A 19,939-nucleotide genomic window follows, 5' to 3' on the forward strand; every position below is an offset into this window, starting at 1 on the left:
GCCCTGCCCTGCTGCCCCCTACCTCCAGCCACTGGACAGCTGTGCAGCACGGCCCACACCCCACACCCCAGCTCGGATGTGTGCACTGCCTGCCGGGGCTAGAGCAGGAGCGGCAGGGCACCCCACGCACCAGGGGAGGGGGCTCTGCAAAGCTGCATTTTCCAACAGACATGTGCTAGCCTGGGCAGAGGGTAGGCAGACAAGCTCAACTGTACTATTTCAGAGGCAGACAAACAGATGGCAAAGCCCATCACGGGGAGTCAGTCACTCCCCCCCACCAGCTCACGGTCCTGCGAGGGAGGGACCGGGTAGAGATACCTCTCTGTGTTGCTGATTAGCTTCTACACCTTTACCTGATTCACCTGCTGGGTGTATTACAGGCACTTTCAGGGCGAAGTGCAGGTCTGGCTCCCAGAGGGCCAGTCCCTGTCTACAGAAACAGCCAGTGTGTCCCTCACCAGTCCCTCATTCCTGAGCTTTTATCCCTGGTAGCACATGGTGCCTAGAGTACTCAGAGCAGGCCGGCTTTATTCTTCTTTATTTTTACAGACGATGTGCATAGACACCAACCGTTCAAGTGACAATCAGGGCATTATCTCCACCAGAATCCTGGCCCCAGCGCTGGCTGAGGCAGCCTGTTTCTGGGACACAGTAAACAGTCCCAAATAACGGTGCCCAGGCAGCCAGCCGGCTGGCCCCGGGCCTGGGGCAGATATGAGGTGACAGGCCACGATGTCACTTCACCCCCTTGCAGAAGAAACTTCCGCTCCGTGGCGCCTAGTGGACCTGAATAGACTCAGAGCAGGAGGGCCAGCTGCTTGGCCACAAGCCCCAGGTCTGGCCTGGCCTGCAGCAGCCTGGCCACCCACCGGCCTGGACGTGCTCAAGGTAAGGGGAGGTTTGTAAAACAAAAACAGAGCCAACTTTGGGAGGCACGGGGTCGGAAGGCGCTGGAAGGCAGGGCTCACCCAGCCCTTGACAACAGGCCTCATTTTCGGTGAACTGCCCCCATACAGACTCACATGCGCCCCCCCTCCCGATGACAAGAAGGACCACCACCCAAGTCTCCTTTCCATGTGCGCACCGGAAAACCCCAGTGGGCTCAGCTCCCTGCAGCTCACCAGGCGGCTGCAACAGGTGCAGCCCCAGCCAAGGCTGGAGAGTCTCCTTGGCTGTTCTAGAATCACGCAGCCCGAACCCTGAGGGAAGCCCGAGGCCTGCAGCCCTCACCGCCAGGGCCCTGACCTGCCCCACCTGTCTGAGTGCGCGTCTCCGGCCGGCGCACGGGGGCCGCGGCCTCCGGCCCGAAATAGAAGCCCGCGGAGCGCGGCCAGGCCCGAGCGGCTGGACCCGGAGGGCCCGGGGGGCCCAGCGGCCAGGGGAGCGCCCGCCCGGTCTGCGCGCCGCCCCCGCTCCCAGCCGCGATCGGCCGCGCGCCCTGCGCCCCCGGAGCCACCTGCGCGCCGGCCCGGAGGGTGCTCGGGAGCGGAGGGAGGGGTCCCGGGGGTGCCGGGAGGGGCCTGGGGGGCTGGTCCCAAGGGGCGCCGCCGGGGGGCTCCGAGGAGGGGACGCCGGGAGGGTCGGGGTCCGGGGAGGAGGGGGGGGCTCCGGGGCGGGGACTGCGGGAGGGCCCGGCGGGTGGAGGCTGGGGGCTCCCGGCGGCCCGGGGTCTCGGAGGGTCCCGCCGCCGCCCCCGCCCCCGCGCACCTGCCGGGCCCGCGCGCTCCCGCCGCCAGCCGGCCCTTACCTGGCGTGGCGCGTCCTGGCCGCGCGTCCCGGCGGTGCCCGGCCCGGCGAGCGCGGGCGCAGGAATGGCGGCGGGCGGCGGGCGGCGGGCGGCGGGGCGCTCGGGCCGGGCTCGGGGCTCGGGGCTCGGGGCTCGGGCTCGGGCTCGGGCGGCGGGGGCGGCGGCGGGGGCGGCGGCGGGATGCTGCGGCGCGCGAGGGCGCGGAGGCCGGCGCGGGAGGGAGGGCGCGGGGCGGCGCGCAGGCCCCTCCCCCGCTCCCCTCCCCTTCCCGCCGCCTCCTCCCCCGCCCGGCTGCCGGCAGACTCCTCCTCCGCGGCTCGTCCCCTCCCCTCCGCCCTCCCCTCTCTTCACCTTCCTCCACCGCTCCTCCCCTCCTCCCCTCCTCCCCTCCTCCCCTCCTCCCCCTCCCGCCTCCTCTCCGCGCGGGGCCTCAGAGGCGGCCCCTGGCCCGCCCGCGCTCAGGCGGGCCCAGCCACCCGCCCCCGCCCCCCCACCCCCCCACACCACCTGCTCAGGGCCCGGCGGGCCCCTCCCGGGAGCCCGGCCTGACTGCACCCCTCCCGGCCCCCCCAAATCCCCAGGTCTCCCGCGCCCCCAGGCCCCCGGCCACTCTGCTGGGGCCCTGCCCTGCACGCACGTGTGCACAGCGCACGGCTGCCCCTTGGCATCTCAGGAAGCCTGACTTTGGGCAGGAGCGGCCCCTGCATTTCCCAGACTGAGGCGGGCAGGTACCTCCTCCAGCCGGCGGTGTTTCCGCGGCCCTTGTGTGCTCCCTGCCAACTGTCTGCCCAGCGATCACGTCTCCTACACCAAATGGCAAAAGGTTCCCCAGTGCGGCCCCTGGTGACACATGTCTGTACTAATGTGGGGCCTTGGGGGCCCTGGGCATCCTCTGAAGGCTGTGATCTCAGGGAGCTCCCACAGCTGCTGTGGATGCTGTCCGCAGGAAGGAACACGGTTTCCCCATGAGCCGGTGGGGCTTTGCCACGGGTGGGCGTGGGGGCTCCCTCACTAGGCCTGGGCCTCTGGCCTGAGCCGCAGCACTCTCCCAGGGAACCCGGGACTGCTCTCCTGGTGACCACTGCTGCTGAGAGCCAGAGGGAGAGTTAAAAACATACACTTCCCTAAATGATCCGGGGCAGCCCAAGAGCCTCGGTCCCCTTCACAGGCCCCTTGCCTTGCTCTGCTGAGGCCCTGCCAGCCAGGCCTTAGGACCAGGACCTGAGGGCCGGCACAGGTCCGGATGGTGAAGCAGTGCTGAGCATGCACACAGGCCGGGTGACGGCTCATCCCTCTCCCTCTGTGCCTTGGCGGTGGGGTCATGACCTGGAATCTCAGAGGCTCCAGGGCCTTGCCTTCCATGCTCCAGGGTGACCTTGGGAGCCCCATCCCGCCTTCCCCAGGGGGGAAGCTCTGAGCTGGGCTGGGCTTGCCAAGAGAACAGCAGTAGCTGCTCCATGGCGCCGTGTACTCCACCCTTGGTGCTGGGGACTATCCAGGAAAGTGGGGCAACAACCTTTCCAAGCTCCTTCTGCTTGGTGGAGCCATGAATTGAGGTCCCCATCCCTCTGGGATTAAAACTTGATGGGAAGAGATTAGAGCAGGGCTGTTTTAACAGCATCCCCTGCCCCGAGCGAATACCCACTCTTAGGATCCAGGATTGTGAGCATCACAGAGGTGGGAGGGGTACCCCCCCTTATCCCTGTCCCACTGGGCGCCACTGGAACACGGTGCCCTTGCTAGAGCCCAAGGACAGTCACCAGCTGGCCATGGGAGGGTGGTCGGGCACGTCAGGAGACGTCAGCCTGAGAGATGGATGTGTGGAGCGCAAGATGGTGGAATCCAAATATTTGCAAAACTGTCCGGGAAGAAGGATTACCCTGTGGGGTTATGAAGGGCAGAAGGAGGACAGATGGGTGGAAATTAGATTAGAGAGTAGATTTCCGCTCCCCGAGAGCGCTTTCTGGCAGATCCGCCTGCCAGAGGAGCCGCCGCCCCTGGAGGAGCGCGTCCTTCCGAGCCAGTGTCTAGACAGGTCCTGGGGCCACCGCGGGAGCCTGCTGGAGCGACCTGCATCGGGGTGACCTCAGAAGCTCCCCCCGCTGCCAGGCCCGCCGTGCTCTCTGCACACCTGCACCCCGTCCCAGCACTTCAAGGGGCCAAGGGCGGCCCACGGGCCAGACACTTGTTAGCGCCCTGCCCTGGAGCGAGGACCAGCAGCCTCAGCACCTTACACCCTGGCCCTGTCCCCTGTTTCCTCATGTATGTCAGGGGCAGGGGGAGGGCTCAGGGTGAGCGCTGCTCGCTTCCCACCAGCCAGTCTCTGGAAGGGCCTCCCGTCCCTGTGGCCTCAGCCCATCACACCAAGTGACCCAGTTTGTCTTTCTGTTCTCCTTGTTGCCACTTTACATTCCATGACGGGACATCCTAAACATGTACATAAGAGCAGCCAAATGAGCCTGGGCACAGGGTGGCAATCTTATGTCACCTCCGACCCACCTCCGGTCCCCTGCTCCCCCTTTCCATGCTAATTTGACAAGGAGCAATGACAGCGCATCCACCAATTTGTCTTGGAGCTTCTCCAGAAATGCCAAGTGTTTGGATCCATGGAGCACGTCGTGTGGAGTGTCTCTGTGTTTCTCCAGCTCCGCCGTCTCTGTGTGGACGAGCACCATTGTCTGGGTAGATGATACGAAGTCCACTTTGCGGGGAGGCTCCATGTGGCAGCCCAGGTGCCACAGGCTCTGCTCGGCTTCCACCATTGCCCCGTGGGCGTGAGGAGAGATACTTACTTCTCTACCTCTGCACCGCCCGGGTGCAGCTGAGAGTGGGTGCAATTGGCTGAGAGCAGTATTAAGGTGGCCACACGGGGAGTATCTGAGCGAGGGAGGCGAGGTGCATTGCATTGCACCTGCTGCAGCAGGTACAGCCCTGGCCGGGACCTTAGCACGTGAGCTGTCAAGCGGGCTGGGGGGTTGGTGTGGTGCAGCCCCTGCAGAAACGGGCCTTGGGGGGGCTTGGGTAATGACCGGGGAGGCCGTGCCGCTTCCGGTTCGAGGGAAATGCCTTCTGAAGGTGACCGCGGATGGCATGACTGCCACCCCGCTCCTCACTGGCCGTCCCACTCTGGCAGCCTCCCCACCCACCCCGAGATGAAGGGTCCCCCGGGGGTCTCTATCGGGCACTCGTTGCCAGAGCACCCTCTTCAGCTGGAGAGGAAGTGCCCTCCCAGGAGCACACCAGATGCACTGGCTGTGTTCTAGAAGGCTGCATTCCGGCAGCAGCTTATAAATGAAAGCCTGGCTGAGCCATCACCATTGTTCCCGGCACCCCACGGTATTTTAGCCGTCAGACCGCGAAGTGCACACTCCCTCAGCTGAAGGAGTATAATCCAGCCTTCACGCACGCACGCGCTTCCTGAGTCACTAAGCCCCCATCCTGGCTGATCAGGCCTTCCCCTGTCACGCACGCACAGGGTAAACCTTCCAGGGTGCAGGCTGGCGGGACCCGGGGTCAGTGGGAGTCAGGGGCAGGGGACAGGCCTCTGGTGGGCCGTGCTTGCTGACCATTAGTTGACCCAGAGCTGGTGTCCTCCGCTGACCTGCACCGGTGATGCCTTCCCAGACCCCAAAACCGCCTGCCTCACTGGCGGCAGAGCCAGCACACTTCCCCAAGCCCCCCTCTCCTGGAAGGGCCCTCCAGACATTGGCTACCCCGCAGGCATCCTGCATCCAGAGTCCCCAAGCCAACCCACATGTCCCCTCCCGCTGCCATGTCACCTGGCAGTCCTGCCCGCGGAGGTGGAGGCACACCTGCCCTCCACAGCCCGCACCAGGGTCCCCTGGTTTGTTCCCTCTTTACTCTGGTCTTCGTTTCGAGCCTCTACAGCTTCGTGACCCCTGTTGACCTCCTTTCAGAGCAATGGTTCTAAATGTACCGAATAACGGGTACCGTTAACACGGGATAAATGTACCGAAAACACGGGATTAGAAACCAAACCTGTTATCCTGAAATCCAGTTATCAGAGTCTGTTAAACTGTGATCCATTTGCTTCTTTGTTTACACGCTGAGTAACACGCTGCAGCAGTGGATCTGAGAACCAGCAATTCCTAAGTGGAAATGAGCTGCCTGGTGTTTTGAGACGGGAGCAGCTTTCTGAGTCCTGGGGCGGGTCACACAGCCCTCTGACCTTTCTGGGTTCTGTTGTCTATACTGACCCTTGAAGGAAATGCTGAATTTCAGTTAGAGGTCAGTGGGAGGTAAGAACGTTTCTCCTGTCCTCCCTCTGTTCCATCTGGATGGACCCTCCAAAGTCTCTTGAGTATGGTCTATTTTTTTTTTAAGATTTTATTTATTTATTCCTGAGAGACACACAGAAAGAGGCAGAGACACAGGCAAGAGGGAGAAGCAGACTCCCTGCAGGGAGCCCAACATGGGACTTGATCCCAGAACCCGGGGATCACAGTCTGAGCCGAAGGCAGATACTCCACTGCTGAGCCACCCAGGTGCCCCATGAATTACTATTTTAAAGGGCATCCCCAGACTTTACGTCCCTAGCCCTGAGCACGATGCTTCTGTAAAATCACTGTCAAACGTGTCTACTTTATTATTCATGGAGGCAATGGGACTCTTAGTTGCAAGTGACAGAATTGTGGCTCACTTACACCTAGTGATGCTGCAGGTATAGCTAGATCCAGGGGCTGCGAAGCCACTGTTGTGCCGCTCCTGTGCTGTCTCTGACAGCCTCCAGTTCTGCTGGCGTGTTGGTTTCACTCTCTTGCCACAACACAATAATGACGAGGACTCTCCCACCCTACGGAGAGCCTCACGAAAGGACTCTGGTCGGGTCCCACACCCAACATGTGAACTTATAACCCCAAATGGCTTAGAGATCCACGACCGGTCAGACCTGGGCCGCCTGCCTCTGCCCATGGCGGGGTGCGGTCCTGCAGGTCACAGAGCCTCGGGGCTGGGTGGGAGCAGCACCTGCGAGAACAGGTGGATGGTCCTGAGCACACAGGGCCAGCACACGTCCCGCCGGGTTAGAGCCAGGGGGCAAATGTGTAGTCACAGTGCATTCCCGGGGGCACGGTTTCCTGCAGCAATCACGGGCTGCTGGGCTGTGGGCAGGCGATGCTGCATCTCCAACCCCCCAGGGCGTGAGCCTCCCCAATACAAACACGCAGGCAGGGCATGCTGGCCTTGTCATCCTCATCCAGAAATGTGACTGTTCTAACAGGGTTAGGGGGCTTGTTTATGCTCTGTTGGCTGTGACTGTGGGAGGTAGGATCTGAGCCCCAGCTTTCGGGCTTCCTGGCCATGCCTCTCCGCACATAGACCTTTTGTGCAAAGGTGGACAAGGATGGGTCCACCTGCTGGTAAGCCGCCTGCCCCTGGGACCCGTGGGCACCCACCTCAGCCACCATTTGCTCACTGACCCTGGGAACAGGAAACTCAGTGACCCCAGGCTCCCCAATCAAGGATTGGACGGTGTAAGGAGCTGGCTTCTTCCACGACAAGACCTGAGGCCTCATCACCGGTTCGGTGTCATCAGTGCATCCCCAACTCTATGGGCTTGGGCCTCTGGCCGGGGACAGCCTTCCCCGCACACGGCCAAGCTCACCCAGCGCCTGGCACAGACTCTGTGCACCTGTCTTTTCTCCTCTTCCACTTTTTCCAACATCCTCAGTCAGACCCAGTGGAGGCCCCGACCGGGCGTGGAGGGTGCTCATGTGGCTCACATCCCAGGCAGAGTGGGTGAGGTGGGGGGCTAGCGATGAATGAACACAGAGGCCTACTTGCAACGACCCAGTTCTGGGACATGGTTTTATGGAGAGGCCTGGCTGACAGGTCATGCTCTGCAAGCCGTGGAAGCGCTCGCACAAACCGAAAGTGCTTTCGAGTCAGGCCACTGTCTAGGCATGGAGTGACGCTGCCCCCCCCCCGGCCCCCCCACCTGGTTCCCTTGGGGAGAGCAGGACCCCCTCCACCAGCCCCAGCCCCGCACTCCGGCTCTCCCCCGCTCGCTTGCAAACCGCTTGACTGGTATTTGACTCACCAGGGCCAAAGTCGTTTAGAAAGAGCATCGTCTGTTGGCAAAGATTGACTTTCCACCCAAAGAAGGTGACTTTTTCTATTATTGAGGCAAATACAGGAGTAAACGAGACATCCAGAGGGAGGTGGGCGGGAACGCGCTAGACGTAGCTCGCAGATCTCATCGTGGCGTAGGCTTTAGAGGCTCACAGACGCTCATGGGGCAACAAAGCAGGGATGGCCAGCCCTCTGTTCCCCCACCTTCCAGGACATACCTCCTCCTCCAGCCTCTCCCTGCGCCCCCCAAACAAGCCCGTAACTACACACGTGCACTTTGCAAGATCTGTTCTCAATTTCTCACTCTGTGTCTCCATCTGGTTTTTTTTTTTTTTTATTTTCAAAGTGCGACTTTGGATTTAAATTGGACCCTGCAGCTCACCTGTCAGCGGGTGCATGCAGCTCTGCTTGGTTCCTCCTAGAATCATGGGAGACTCTCTCAGACAGGTGGGCAAGAGGAAGACTGGCTCAACCCTGCAGCGTTAGGTACACCTATTTGCACCCAGTCCCCTCCCCCCCCCCCCCCGTTCCTAGCTCCGGGGAGCCGCCCCCCCACCCTGTCTCCATGCTGGTGGCTGCCCAACCACAGCTGCTGTTTTCCAGTTTATCGGCCTTAGATGGGAGCTGACGGCATCTTTGCACAACTCACGACAGCGTTCAGCTGCCCACATCTCTGGTCCCCCCCTACGTTTTAGAAAATATGAGTCCTGTTCTCATCCCATGCTGGCCTCCAGGGGTGCTTTCCCTCTCACTCTCTGGTGTGTCACCAAGCGGGATGAGAAACAAGCATCCCTGTCCTTCCCCTGTCCCCCTGCTACCTGTTCACCTTCTCCTTACCCCCCTGTCCACCTTCCGTGGGGTTCCTGTATACATTTGGAAGTTTCTGAGTTGAGGTGTCTATAAAAACAAAATGTGGGAAGAATGTGTATGTGATCAGTTGTCTGTAGCCATCACGCCTGCAGACTGGGTGATGGCCAGGACCACCTTGGGGATGTGGATGGAGCCCCCGGGCCACCACATGGGCTGTGGAGGGATGTCCCCAGGCCGGGCAGGGGGTTCTGAGGAGGACATACCCGGGTCAGGCAGGGGGGCCCTAAGGAGGGAGGTCCCTGGGTCAGGTGGGGGGGGCCCTGCGGAGGGAGGTCTCCAGGTCAGGCAGGGGTTTCTGAGGAGGATGTCCCCAGGTCAGGCAGGGGACCCTGAGGAGGGACATGCCTGAGGTAGGGCAGGGGAACCCTGAAGAGGGAAGTCCCTGGGGTCGGGCAGGGGGGCCCTGAGGAGGGAAGTCCCCGGGTCGGGCAGGAGGGCCCAGCGGAGGGATGCCCCCGGGTTGGGGCCGGGGGCCCTGAGGAGTGAGGTCCCCGGGTCAGGTAGGGGGCCCTGAGGAGGGACATGCCCAGGTTGGGCAGGGGGGTCCTGAAGAGGGAGGTCCCTGGGTTGGGTAGGGGGTCCTGAGGAGGGACGTCCCTGGGTCGGGCAGGGAGATCCTGAAGAGGGAGGTCCGCGGGTCGGGCAGGGGGTCCTGAGGAAGGACATGCCCAGGTTAGGCAGGGGAGTCCTGAGGAGGGACGTCCCCAGGTTGGGCGGGGGGGCCTACTGCTGCCCTCACCCATGCCAGGCCTCCCCCAGCAGAGGTTTGCTGGCTGCTCTGCTGGAGGCCATCCCTTACCTGTGACCCTGTTTTCTCCTGGACATAAGCTGCCTCCCGCCGTCCCCTGACAAGGAAGCCCTGGGCCACTGTTGGCCTCTTGTCCCCAGGCTGCCTGTGTCTCAGGCTGGCTCTGTCCATGGAGCCAATCTGCCCTTCCTAGCTGGCTCTCTTGTTCTGGGGGGAGCACCCGCACCCCAGGGCCCCCCAGGCTCAGCGAGGCGTGCTCAGGGTGGAATCAGGGTGGACGCTCCCTGGCGGCACGGTCACGGCTGTCCGTTCCCTGCTGGACCTGGGTGGGGTTGTCTCTCTGGCCCTTGTTCTGTGAAGTCTGGGGACAGGTCCTGGGGGGGCTCGTGCAGACCTCATGGCCCGGCCCTCTCCTGAGCCTCTCCACAGGGGCCAGCCCTCCCGTGACTGCTGGGCGCAGAGCCTGCTCTCCCCGACACTTCTCCTGGACTCCTCTGCCACCTGGTTGTACTGGGGACACAAGCCGTCCCTTCAGCCCCTTCTGCTGTGTCTGGCGTCAGGGTCGCAGACACACTCTCATCCCTTTTCCCTGAGGGCTTCATTTTCCTTTTCTGGGCGGGAGGTGAATTCTACAGGATTTTCTTTACCTCCCCCATGGTCTTTTGCTCGCAGGCTGATTGGTTTGTTTGTCTTATAGCTGTGAGTGTGCCCGGGCGGTGACCCTGGGCTCACACCGAGCATCGGGCGTGAACCCGGACGTCCTGACCGCTGACCACATTTCTAATCGCGGATCCCACAATGTTGCTCCTAACGGTTCCCCTTTGCGGCTTTAGCAGCTCTCTGGAGCCCGAGAACACCAGCTAGGATGTGCGTGGCAGCCTGTCCTGACCCCCGGTCGTCAGGGATTCTCTGCCTGGGAGAGAAGAGGGAGGCTTGGCTGCCTGTCGTCCATGGAAATGACAGCCAGGACGGCGGGTGCAGGTGCTGGCGTGGCCTCCCTCTGCACGGGGAAAGGTCCCTGGGCTGTGAGTGGGGGCATTGCGGGGGCTGGGGTGGGGGTGCGGGCGTGGGGAGCGGCTCTCGGCTGGACCACACCAGCCTGCGGGAGGGGGTGATGCCCCGGAGCTCCCCACATTGTGCTCCAAAGGCAGAGGTGAAGCCCAGAGACTGCCGTGCTTGCAGGGGTGAGGCAGGGTTGCTGGACGCTGCTGCCGCTCGCGTGTCCTCACTGGTCTGCTCCTGCTGCCTCCGCCAGATGCCCCCCCCAGCTCCTCCATCCCCTGGGCCGCTGCTTCATTCACTCATTCCCTCTGCAGTTTGGGGGCCAGGATGGCAGGATGAGGGTCAGCCCATCTCTGGGTGCCAGTGGGGCCACACACCCCCCTCACATGCCCCTGCCCTACCCACATCCTCCCTCGGGCTGGTGGCTCATGGTCCCCCTTGCGGGCCCCCTACACCCACCAGAGCAAAGTGACCACCTGGAGAGTTAAACACATTTCTTCAGGGAAACTTCTGTGTATATTCTCCGTTCCCACGTGCTCTTGTTTGGACATAATATGGATGGCCTCACTCCTGTTGTGTTTACAGTTGGGTAAATTAAATGTACCTAAGACCCCTTAAGGACTCATGATACTTACCTGCCAGACGAGACGGGAGCTTTGTCTGCGAGCTGCTTCCCCCCACCATCCTTTAGAAAACAGGAGTCTCGGCTCACGAGCAAGTCCAGGCATATTACCTCTGCCCCGGGGCCGGCCACACGCTGCCCTCGGCACCTCTCAGCAACTCTGGGCTCCCTCCAGATTCTAGAGCCACAGGCACTCACGCTGAGAGTTTCCTGAGTCTGTGGGGGCTCAGGTGGCCTGTGCATGCGAGCATGTGCGTCCACGACGTCCACTGAGTGCGCAAGTCTAGTGACAGCTACAAACTCCGTTTCCACCAAGCATGTGCAGGGACCCTACGCTGCCATAAATCCTGTGTGCAAATATTTAGGTTTTCCCTCTAAATATTTAAAACACATGAAAAGTATTGAAACAGGAGGCCGAGACCCACCCGTAAGGACAAAGGCTGCCAGCAAAGCGGGGCCCCCTCCTGGAGCCCCTGCCGGCCACCGCCTCCTTGGTCTCCCCGACGTTGTGGGGCCAGGCTCTGTCCTCTGTGTTGCCATGTGATCGAGGATGAGGGTGCGTGCACCCTGAGGAGCGTGTGCATCCTTGGTCAGGCTCTGAACTCCATGGACATGGTTCACGTGCCCAGCTCAGGGGGTCTTTGGGGTGTTAGGGGGACCAGGGCATAGAAGGTGGTGAGGTAGACATGGCTCCCCTCGCCTTTCACGGGGCCCAAGCCTCGTTGACACTCAGTGAGCCTCGCTGTTTGCAGACGGCCTTTCCTGGCTGTACGCAACCTCTCTAATTATTGTGCACCACATTCTATGTCTCCACGTCACACCAAAATCAGATGGTGATTTTTTTCCCCATCTGTTGCCACAATCTGTTCAAACTGTCACATTCCGAGAGCGCTCAGGGAAACTATAGGGCACAGAGAGGGATGTGAACCTGCTCCCACCAGACTTCCTATGGACAAGGATGTGGTCCTCAGTGCTGTGCCCGATGCTTGGCATCTGACGTCACGTTCAGAAAAATCGCTGTTTTTCCTGATGCCTGTGGGTGACTGACACAGAAGCGACCTGCGGGACATGGGCAGGATTCAATCCCAAAACCTCAAAATATTCCCCCCTCTAATATAAAAATATTTAGTAAAGAAGTTTCTCATCCAAAGCCTTGCTTCCTGGCCCACAAATATTTTTAGCTGACAGGGGAAAAAATTCGAGTACGTACCTAACGTCACCTTTCAGAGGCTCGAAGTGCCACACCACCGAATCTGGAGGGACAAGGTCCTGCCCCCGAAAGCATTTCAGGAGAAATGGGCAGAGGGTGGGCTGTCCTGGCGTCAAGATGCTCCTCTTACGCAGAAGCCTGCTTCCCTTCTAACTCTGGAAATTGTTTTGCAGAGCGGCCCCGTGGATGTGCCAATGGCCTGAGGGCCTGGGGCACCACCAGTCTTGGGATGACAGAGCCGGGCAATGACTTTTGTCATGAATAGGGCAGCAGATCTGTTCACTTTGGACGCAGGGAAGGAGGAAAGCTTGCTTTGGAACAAATCCAGCTCTGCCTAAATGCATTTTCCAGGGCACACGTACAAGCATTCTGCTAGGACAGTGGTCCCTGTGGTCCCCTCTGCCCCCACCGTCCCCTCCATCCCCACCGTCCCCACTGCCCCGTCACCCTGACTTGTCCTGCCATGAGGATGATCCCCAGAATGCTGCCACATGTGGTGCTGTTCCCTTTACAAAGGTCACCTTGGAGTGGCCTGCTGGTTCTGCTCTTGGAGCAAAAAATAGATTTATCCCGTGCTTTGTAAAAAACACACTTTCTGGGGGAACTTGCTCAGATGGTTTACACGTTTATTTTCACCAGGCCATTAGGAGTTCTTGTGTCCCTGCGGTCAGTCGTGGGGCGCTGCGGCTGGCCCCAGCGAGAACTGCGGCCCCTCTGCTCCTGCTCTGCAAGTTTCTCTACCCGGAGGCTTGGGCTGTCGCTGATGCACGTGAGTGACCGGTGACCCTTGAGGCCCTGGGCCCTGCTGCCCTGTGGAGGGTTTGTGGCTTGCCTGTGCTGCTTGGGACTTGCTCCTCCTGGTTTTGTGAGGCAAGATTCCCTTATCTGGAGCATTCCTCTTCGTCTTCGTGCTCGTCCTCGCACTCCCCTCATCGCCGAGAGGGCCCAGCATGCAGATCACAGCCTGCAGGAGGGATTCCCCCCAGGGCCAGGGAGCAGCCCTCGGGGTCCGGCTTGGCGGTGGTGGGTGTCGGCAGGAAGGCCTCCCCTGGAGGAGCTCCTGTCCTCAGGGCTCATGCACTGCTAGGTGCATCTGTGCTGGAGTCTGACCCCCCTCTGTAGGGAGGCAGATGTAGCCAGTCTGAGAACGATCTGGGGTGCTGGGTGTTCCAGGAACCTGGAGGGGGACAAGCTGGACAGATGGACATGATGACCCGTCTCCTTCCTTCTGTTTTGTGTTAGAGGTTGTCCCGTCTCCCAGGAGCCCATGTGGACAAGGGAGAGTGCGCGGACTCCACAGGGGCCTCCATGCCTGCCATGAATTCCTCCCACTTCCTTCTCGGGATGAGGTATCCAAAAAGGCCTTTGGCCCTTTCTGGGAATGGAAGAAAGAGCAAAGTGAGGCAACGAGGGAGGAGACCCCCTGGAGAAAGACCGAGGAAGACTGCCCATGTGCCGTGTTGGTGGACAGGATGCTCCAGCAGGACCTGTCCTCCAGGAGCCCTGGATTTGGGAAGCATCACCCTGGAGGCCCAGGGTCACTCAGGAATCCTGCCTCTGGGGAGGTTTGTCCTGAAATGCACGCTTGTTTTCTGGGGCCTGGTTCCAAGACTTGCGTACACACGCGTGGTGGTGCATCCCAGCGGCTGAGACAGCCGAGGAGGACTGGCGGACGGTTCCGTGACCTGCCGGGTGGAGCACGTGGCCTGGCCAGGGACAGCCCCGTGGTGCAGCATCCTACCCCGCACCTGCTTGGACACTCAGAACACCTGTCCCGTGTTTCCCTGGTGGAGGGGGGTGTTTCCAGGTCTTGACTCTTACCAGTAAAGCTGCTCTGAATATTCTTACACGAGTCTTTGGTGAGGGTGGAGGGTATACGTTTTCATTTGTCCCCGTTGCTGGGCCGGGCGAGCGCTTCCCTCCAGGAGAAGCTGCCAGATATATGCTTGCCGGCCAGAGCAGTTACACTCACATCCACAACTGGCCTCTGCTGTTGGGTCCCGGCCTGCGTGTGAGCTATCGGCTGCCCCCACTCCGTCCATGCTGGGGCTGAGGCCCGAGGGGATCTCCTGGCGTTGCCCAAATGTATTTGGTCACATAAGATCTTATGATTCCGGTGGAGGAAATATGCTGGCCTGGGAAATCCTGCTGGCGGAGAAGCCGAGGCTGAGACGCTGCTGCCCGGGATTCTGATCTAGACTTGCTGGAAGTCCCATGGGCAGGCTGATCCCCACCAACCTGGGGAGCTCTTGGAGCAGCCAGTCCCCTTCTCCTGGGCAGGGGCGTCCATTCCCCACCTTCCGGGGCTGCTCCTCCTGGCCTCAGTGTGGGGGTGATGGGCCTGTCTCTGTGCTGAGCCAGCAGCCATACAGTCAGGCCCCAAAGTCGAGGGGAGATCCTGGAGGAACCCATACCCCCACGGATGTGAAACTCTCTCAAGGCCAAAAGGCACCTTCGCTGACACTCAGGCTCCATGAGCGATAGCTGTGAGCAGCTCCAGACACCAATGCTGCAGGCTATCAGCTGTCATGGACTTTATGGCCTGTGTCCCCCCACCCCAGTGCCCCCTGTGGCGGCTGCTGGCCTTACCTGCATCCACCTGGCCTCACCTCACTTGCTGCAGAGCGTCTGCCAGGACTTCGATGCCTCTCTAGGACTCTGGTGGGGGTGACCAGGTGGGAATTCCTTGGATCACTTTTGTTTCAAAGAGAAGGTGTGGATGCGGGATCCAGGATGGACAATGAGTAGGTGCAAGTGCGGGATCCAGGATGGGCAACGAGAAGGTGCGGGTGCAGGATCCAGGATGGCAACTACTGGCTTTGGTGCTCGTGTGCTTATGAGCTTCCTTCTCTAAGCCAGACAGAATCAAGACTTGACCTTACTTGGGAGCTCCAAACATGGACCCTGCCAGAAACAGGGAGCCGGTTACTTATCGGGGACTCTCCCCACCCAGCCCCGGGCTCATGGAAGACACGGTCCCTTCCCTCCCGTGGTCCACACTTCTTGCCAGAAGAACCCAATTCTGCATCTGTGTAGCAGGGAGAGAGCATTCCAGCTCCCAGGAGGAAGCATTTCCATATCCATTTGGTCTGAACTAGTCACAGCAATAACCTCTCCTTTCCTTTGCCACTGTTTCGGGGGGACCGGGAATGGGACCCTTCAAGGCATAACAAAAAAAATAAAAAGAGAGAGAAAAGAAAAGATCATCTGGAGACTTCATAGGCTTTCCCCTGTCCCTTCCTTCCAGTCTGAGATGTTGGTGACATGCCCAGAGCTCTGGTAGCTATTTTGTAACCATGAGGCAGCCAGCACCAGGGTTCAAGGCTTTTGTGCTGGGAATGGAAATGGGAGGACAGGATGCACCTGGTTGGGGCGTCCTTTGGCCGGGGCACAGGCTCTGACTGCGTCTTCTGTGACACTGCTAAGTGCATCCCTGTTAGAGCACCTCTGAGATGGGCTTTCTCACATTTGCAGCCCAAACCACTTGTAGGAAATACCTATGGGATTACAGCCTGAGTGGGCACTTCTTTTTTTTTTTTTTTTTAAAGATTTTATTTATTTATTTATTCATGAGAGACACACAGAGAGAGGCAGAGTCACAGGCAGAGGGAGAAGCAGGCTCCCTGCGGGGAGCCCAACAAAGGACTCGATCCTAGGACCCCGGGATTACGCTCTGAGCCGAAGGCAGGCACTCCACCACTGAGTCACCCAGGTGCTCCAACTTGTTATCTTAAAATAATGAGGATTTAAACCGTCCCCACAGGGATCCCTGGGTGGCGCAGCGGTTCGGCGCCTGCCTTTGGCCCAGCGCACCATCCTGGAGACCCGGGATCGAATCCCACGTCGGGCTCCCGGTGCATGGAGCCTGCTTCTCCCTCTGCCTGTGTCTCTGCACCTCTCTCTCTCTCTCTGTGACTATCATAAATAATAAAAAAATAAACCGTCCCCACAGTGCCCCAAAGAGCCAAGATGCACCCAGGGCGCTGGATAGTCTTTGGGCCTGGGGCGGGGGGGGGGGAGGCAGAATTTCCTGAAATGTGTTGAGTGCGCCAGCCTCTGTTGGCCTCCCACTGTGCTGAGCCCTGAAGCCCTGGCTTGTAGGTATATTTGGCAGGAGGTTGGGAACACAGGAGGGAAAGAGGGAGGGACAGGGCGATAGGGAAGATGGGGCTGGGGGGCTCCCTGCAGGCAGCCCAGGCTGGACACAGGTCCCCACGGCCCAGGCTGCTGAGCAGGGCCATGTTTTCACTGCCCGTCTAATGGGAGTGAGCCTTCCCGGCCTGTGGGAACATTTATGGGGAGCGGGGCCATTAAACGTGTTGTTGTGTTTCAGGGGGGCCGGCTCCAGGCCCTGAAACTCCAGACGCTGTGATTATTACCCGCGATTCTTGTTAACAGCCTTTCCGTTTGCCGTGGGCGTCTCATTGGGCCACACTCCCAGCCGCGATCCAGTGCGTGTCAGCTCTGACGACGCCAGTGGACGCTGCCTCTTCTGGAGGTTTCACTGGTTCTCCCCTTTCTCAGCTTCCAGTGCTACACAGATGAGCAGGAGAAGGGGGGACGCAGCGAGGGGCAGGGATACGGCCCAGAGCAGGGACGGGCCGGCAGGGACGCAAGCCACTTGGCGGTGGTGGGTGTCGGCGGGAAGGCCTCCCCTGGAGGAGCTCCTGTCCTCCACCGGGCCTGGAGGCCCCCCTGCCCAGCCCTGGAGCTTCGGCCAGGCCTCCGCGGTGGTGCAGACAGCCCAGGGCAGCCCACACTCGCGGCTTCCACGGCTCAGCCCAGCCAGCAACCAGCACGGACGTCCCAGCCTGTAACCCACCACGTGCTTTACACACGGTAGGGTCACCAGATGCAGCAGATGGAAGTTTGGGATACACTTACACTAAGGTTATTTGTAGGTCATCTGAAATCCAACTTTTTAAAAAAAGATTTGTTTAGGGGGATCCCTGGGTGGCGCAGCGGTTTGGCGCCTGCCTTTGGCCCAGGGCGCGATCCTGGAGACCCGGGATCGAGTCCCACGTTGGGCTCCCGGTGCATGGAGCCTGCTTCTCCCTCTGCCTCTCTCTCTCTCTCTCTCTCTCTCTCTCTGTGTGTGTGACTATCATAAATAAATAAAAAATTAAAAAAAAAAGATTTGTTTATTAATTCATGAGAGACACAGAGACGGAGAGAGGCAGAGACACAGGCAGAGGGAGAAGCAGGCTCCATGCAGGGAGCCCCATGTGGGACTCGATCCTGGATCCAGGGATCACAACCCGAGCCGAAGGCAACTGCCCAACCACTGAGCCACCCAGGCATTCCTGAAATCCAACTTTAAAAGGGCCGTTGGGAGGTAATCCAACAGCGATCACAAAACCTTTAAATCTGGGTTCTATGACCTAACACCCCGGGACTCAGTTTCTCAGCCTGTAAAATGGACAAGATGACACCCAGCTCTCAGCCATCAACGTGATAGGACGGGGGATGCGTGAGAAGCCCCTTGGCTGAGGCTGGGCTCCTGGAGTGAGCCTGCTGTCCAGGGGTTGGGGTGGTGTGGCCGCCTGTCTCCACGGGCCCTGGGGAAGAACTGAGCTGGCCCAGGACAGCTTGTCACAATCCTGGTGACAAAGGTGACCACTTATAACCAGAATTCCTGGCCAGGAATTGGCACATGAGCCCTCTGTGAGTGTGGGCATGTTGGTATCATCATCCCCATCATCGGCTGTGGGTGTGAGCGGGCCTGGAAGGGCTGGTGAGAAAAGCTGGTGTCACAGGAGAGTGGCTCCATCACCCTGGGGGAGCCTGGGAGGACGAGGGTGGGGTGGGTCACCTCCATGTTGGGCACACGATGCTCCACGCCCCAGCCATCCCAGACGGCAGTGCTGAGTCCTCAGACGGGCAGCCACCGCCAGGCACGTTCCCTGCTCATGACACAGGGACGCTGTGTAATCCGCATCCCCGGAACTTGCCCCGGTGCCGCGGCCGGCTGGTGTCATCCCCGCGCCATGGGTGGTTAGGGTGAGGCACCTCTGCTGTTTGGGAGATGGAGCGTTTCTACCAGGAGAGACCATAAGGCTGGCTTTTCCAGAGTTTTCCTGTTGCCATGGTGACAGATCAAGTAGTGATGATACCTCAGATGGCCGACAAGATGTCGTGGGCACAACACGCTCGGGGTTGGTCCCACTTCAGCGAGTGTCTGTGGCTCGGTGCCCGGAAGGGCGGCAGGAGGTGGGGGGGAGGGAGGATCCCATTGCTTCAGTGCCAGCTCCGCCCGTGGTGGCACCATGGGGCGCAGGTGGGGGTTATAGGAGGGGATGCGAGCAGGCCCCCCCAGGAGCAGAAGCCACCCAACCAACGAGGGGAGGGGCTGGGGAGCTGAGGGCTCCCGACACCCCCTTCCTTCCTTCGGGCCTCAGCTGCCCTGCAACTACTTGGCCTTGGCCTCTTGACTTATTCTCCTTAGGGGACGGTTCGGGGATTAGGCCTATTTATCCAGGTGGTTTTACGACTTAAAAAGTAGTATTGATCAATGAGAAAATAAGAAACTTGCAGAGACACAAGCGCGGTCACCCCTGGTCTATGTGCGTGTTGGGTGCCAAGACCCCCAGACGTCACCACCGCCACTGCCGCCACCTGCGGGTGAGGGGAGCTGAGCATGTGGCCGCCGGCAGGAGGCCCACCCCCAAGAGCTTCACCTTGGCAGGCCAAGTCCCCTGAGAACCAGACGTCCGGTGTAAGGAGGCTTTGGTTGGGACCGGCTGATAGGGAGGGACCCCAGGGGCAGCAAGCGGAAGAACCCCCAGAACCCGAGTTTGCAAACCGAGTGTGGATATTTGCCTTTGACGAGTCCGTGGGTCTCTCGGAAAGTTCTCATCACGATTCATAAAGCTGGTCCCCTGGGTCGGCGTCCTGGACCAGGACAGCAAGGAAGCAAGGCCCTGTTATGTGGACGCTGAGCACCTCGCGTGCGTGTGCATGTGGTTCTCCCAGGACACATACGAACATATGTTTGCATCACAACCGTGCACACGCTTGCGTAACGTTGCGTGGGTTATGATCTACAGCAGGGAAAACGGACAACACCAAAAACAACATTGGAGACTGAGAACGTCGCCTCCCTCACGGCCCACTCCTCAAACATCTCTAGGGCTCCGTTCTGACCAGATCCGGTCTCCGACGGGCCCCAGCATCCACCCCTGCGTCAGGCCAATGTCCTGTGCTGGTCCTGGTGCCCACGTGGTGGCTCTCCTCCCACCAGGGCTGGCCCTTCCCCTCCTCCTAGAAGCCCCCAGGGGCTCCCCTGCCCATGCGTCATCACTGCAGGGAGCACGCCAGCGACCTCAGGCCCACGGGGCATCGCGTGAGGGTCCTGGGTGCTGCAGCAGGGGCGCGGGGAGTGCATGGGCATGTCGGGCTGTGTGTGTGTGTGTCCATGTGCAGCACCCTGGGTGTGCATCTCAGTTTTATTGGGGTTGGGTGTAGAAATGAGTTTGGGACGCTTAATCAAGAGAGTGGAAGTTTTAGCTTCCTTTTCAAACCAGCAGCTGCCTTCCTGACGCTCCCTGACGTCCTCACGCTGACAAATCCAGCTGTCGTGGATTCACAATGGGTACGGAGCTTTGACACGCGGCCGACACTTGCTGCATTTCTAGCTGGCACATTTTTGTT

At 60.2% G+C, this 19,939-nt stretch overlaps 1 protein-coding gene across 3 annotated transcripts; it reads left to right on the top strand.

Moving 5' to 3' along the window:
• Positions 1 to 663: 663 nt before the first annotated feature.
• On the top strand, positions 664 to 15,490 carry LOC112908645 (uncharacterized). 3 transcript variants are annotated; one of them, XM_072761253.1, is made up of 5 exons: positions 705 to 888; positions 8,184 to 8,284; positions 10,289 to 10,480; positions 12,929 to 13,058; positions 13,532 to 15,490. In XM_072761253.1, the coding sequence occupies exons 2-5, from the start codon at positions 8,234 to 8,236 to the stop codon at positions 14,101 to 14,103; spliced, it is 945 nt and encodes a 314-aa protein (XP_072617354.1). In that variant the 5' UTR covers positions 705 to 888; positions 8,184 to 8,233; the 3' UTR covers positions 14,104 to 15,490. The 3 variants fall into 3 exon arrangements, 1 of the variants encoding a protein (XP_072617354.1); XR_012002105.1 differs by lacking the exon at positions 10,289 to 10,480; XR_012002106.1 differs by lacking the exons at positions 8,184 to 8,284; positions 10,289 to 10,480 and having other exon boundaries at positions 664 to 888.
• The last annotated feature ends 4,449 nt before the right edge of the window (positions 15,491 to 19,939 follow it).

Source organism: Vulpes vulpes, chromosome 1 (genome assembly GCF_048418805.1).
Source record: "Vulpes vulpes isolate BD-2025 chromosome 1, VulVul3, whole genome shotgun sequence".
Taxonomy (NCBI): domain Eukaryota; kingdom Metazoa; phylum Chordata; class Mammalia; order Carnivora; family Canidae; genus Vulpes; species Vulpes vulpes.

Bases quoted from the DNA above. Each gene is read 5' to 3' on its own strand.
- LOC112908645 (XM_072761253.1), top strand. From the start codon at position 8,234: ATGCAGCTCTGCTTGGTTCCTCCTAGAATCATGGGAGACTCTCTCAGA. The intron at 8,285-10,288 runs GTGGGCAAGAGG...TTGCGGCTTTAG, and splicing joins TGGGAGACTCTCTCAGACAG to CAGCTCTCTGGAGCCCGAGA. The intron at 10,481-12,928 runs GTGAGTGGGGGC...TATTTTCACCAG, and splicing joins CGGGGAAAGGTCCCTGGGCT to GCCATTAGGAGTTCTTGTGT.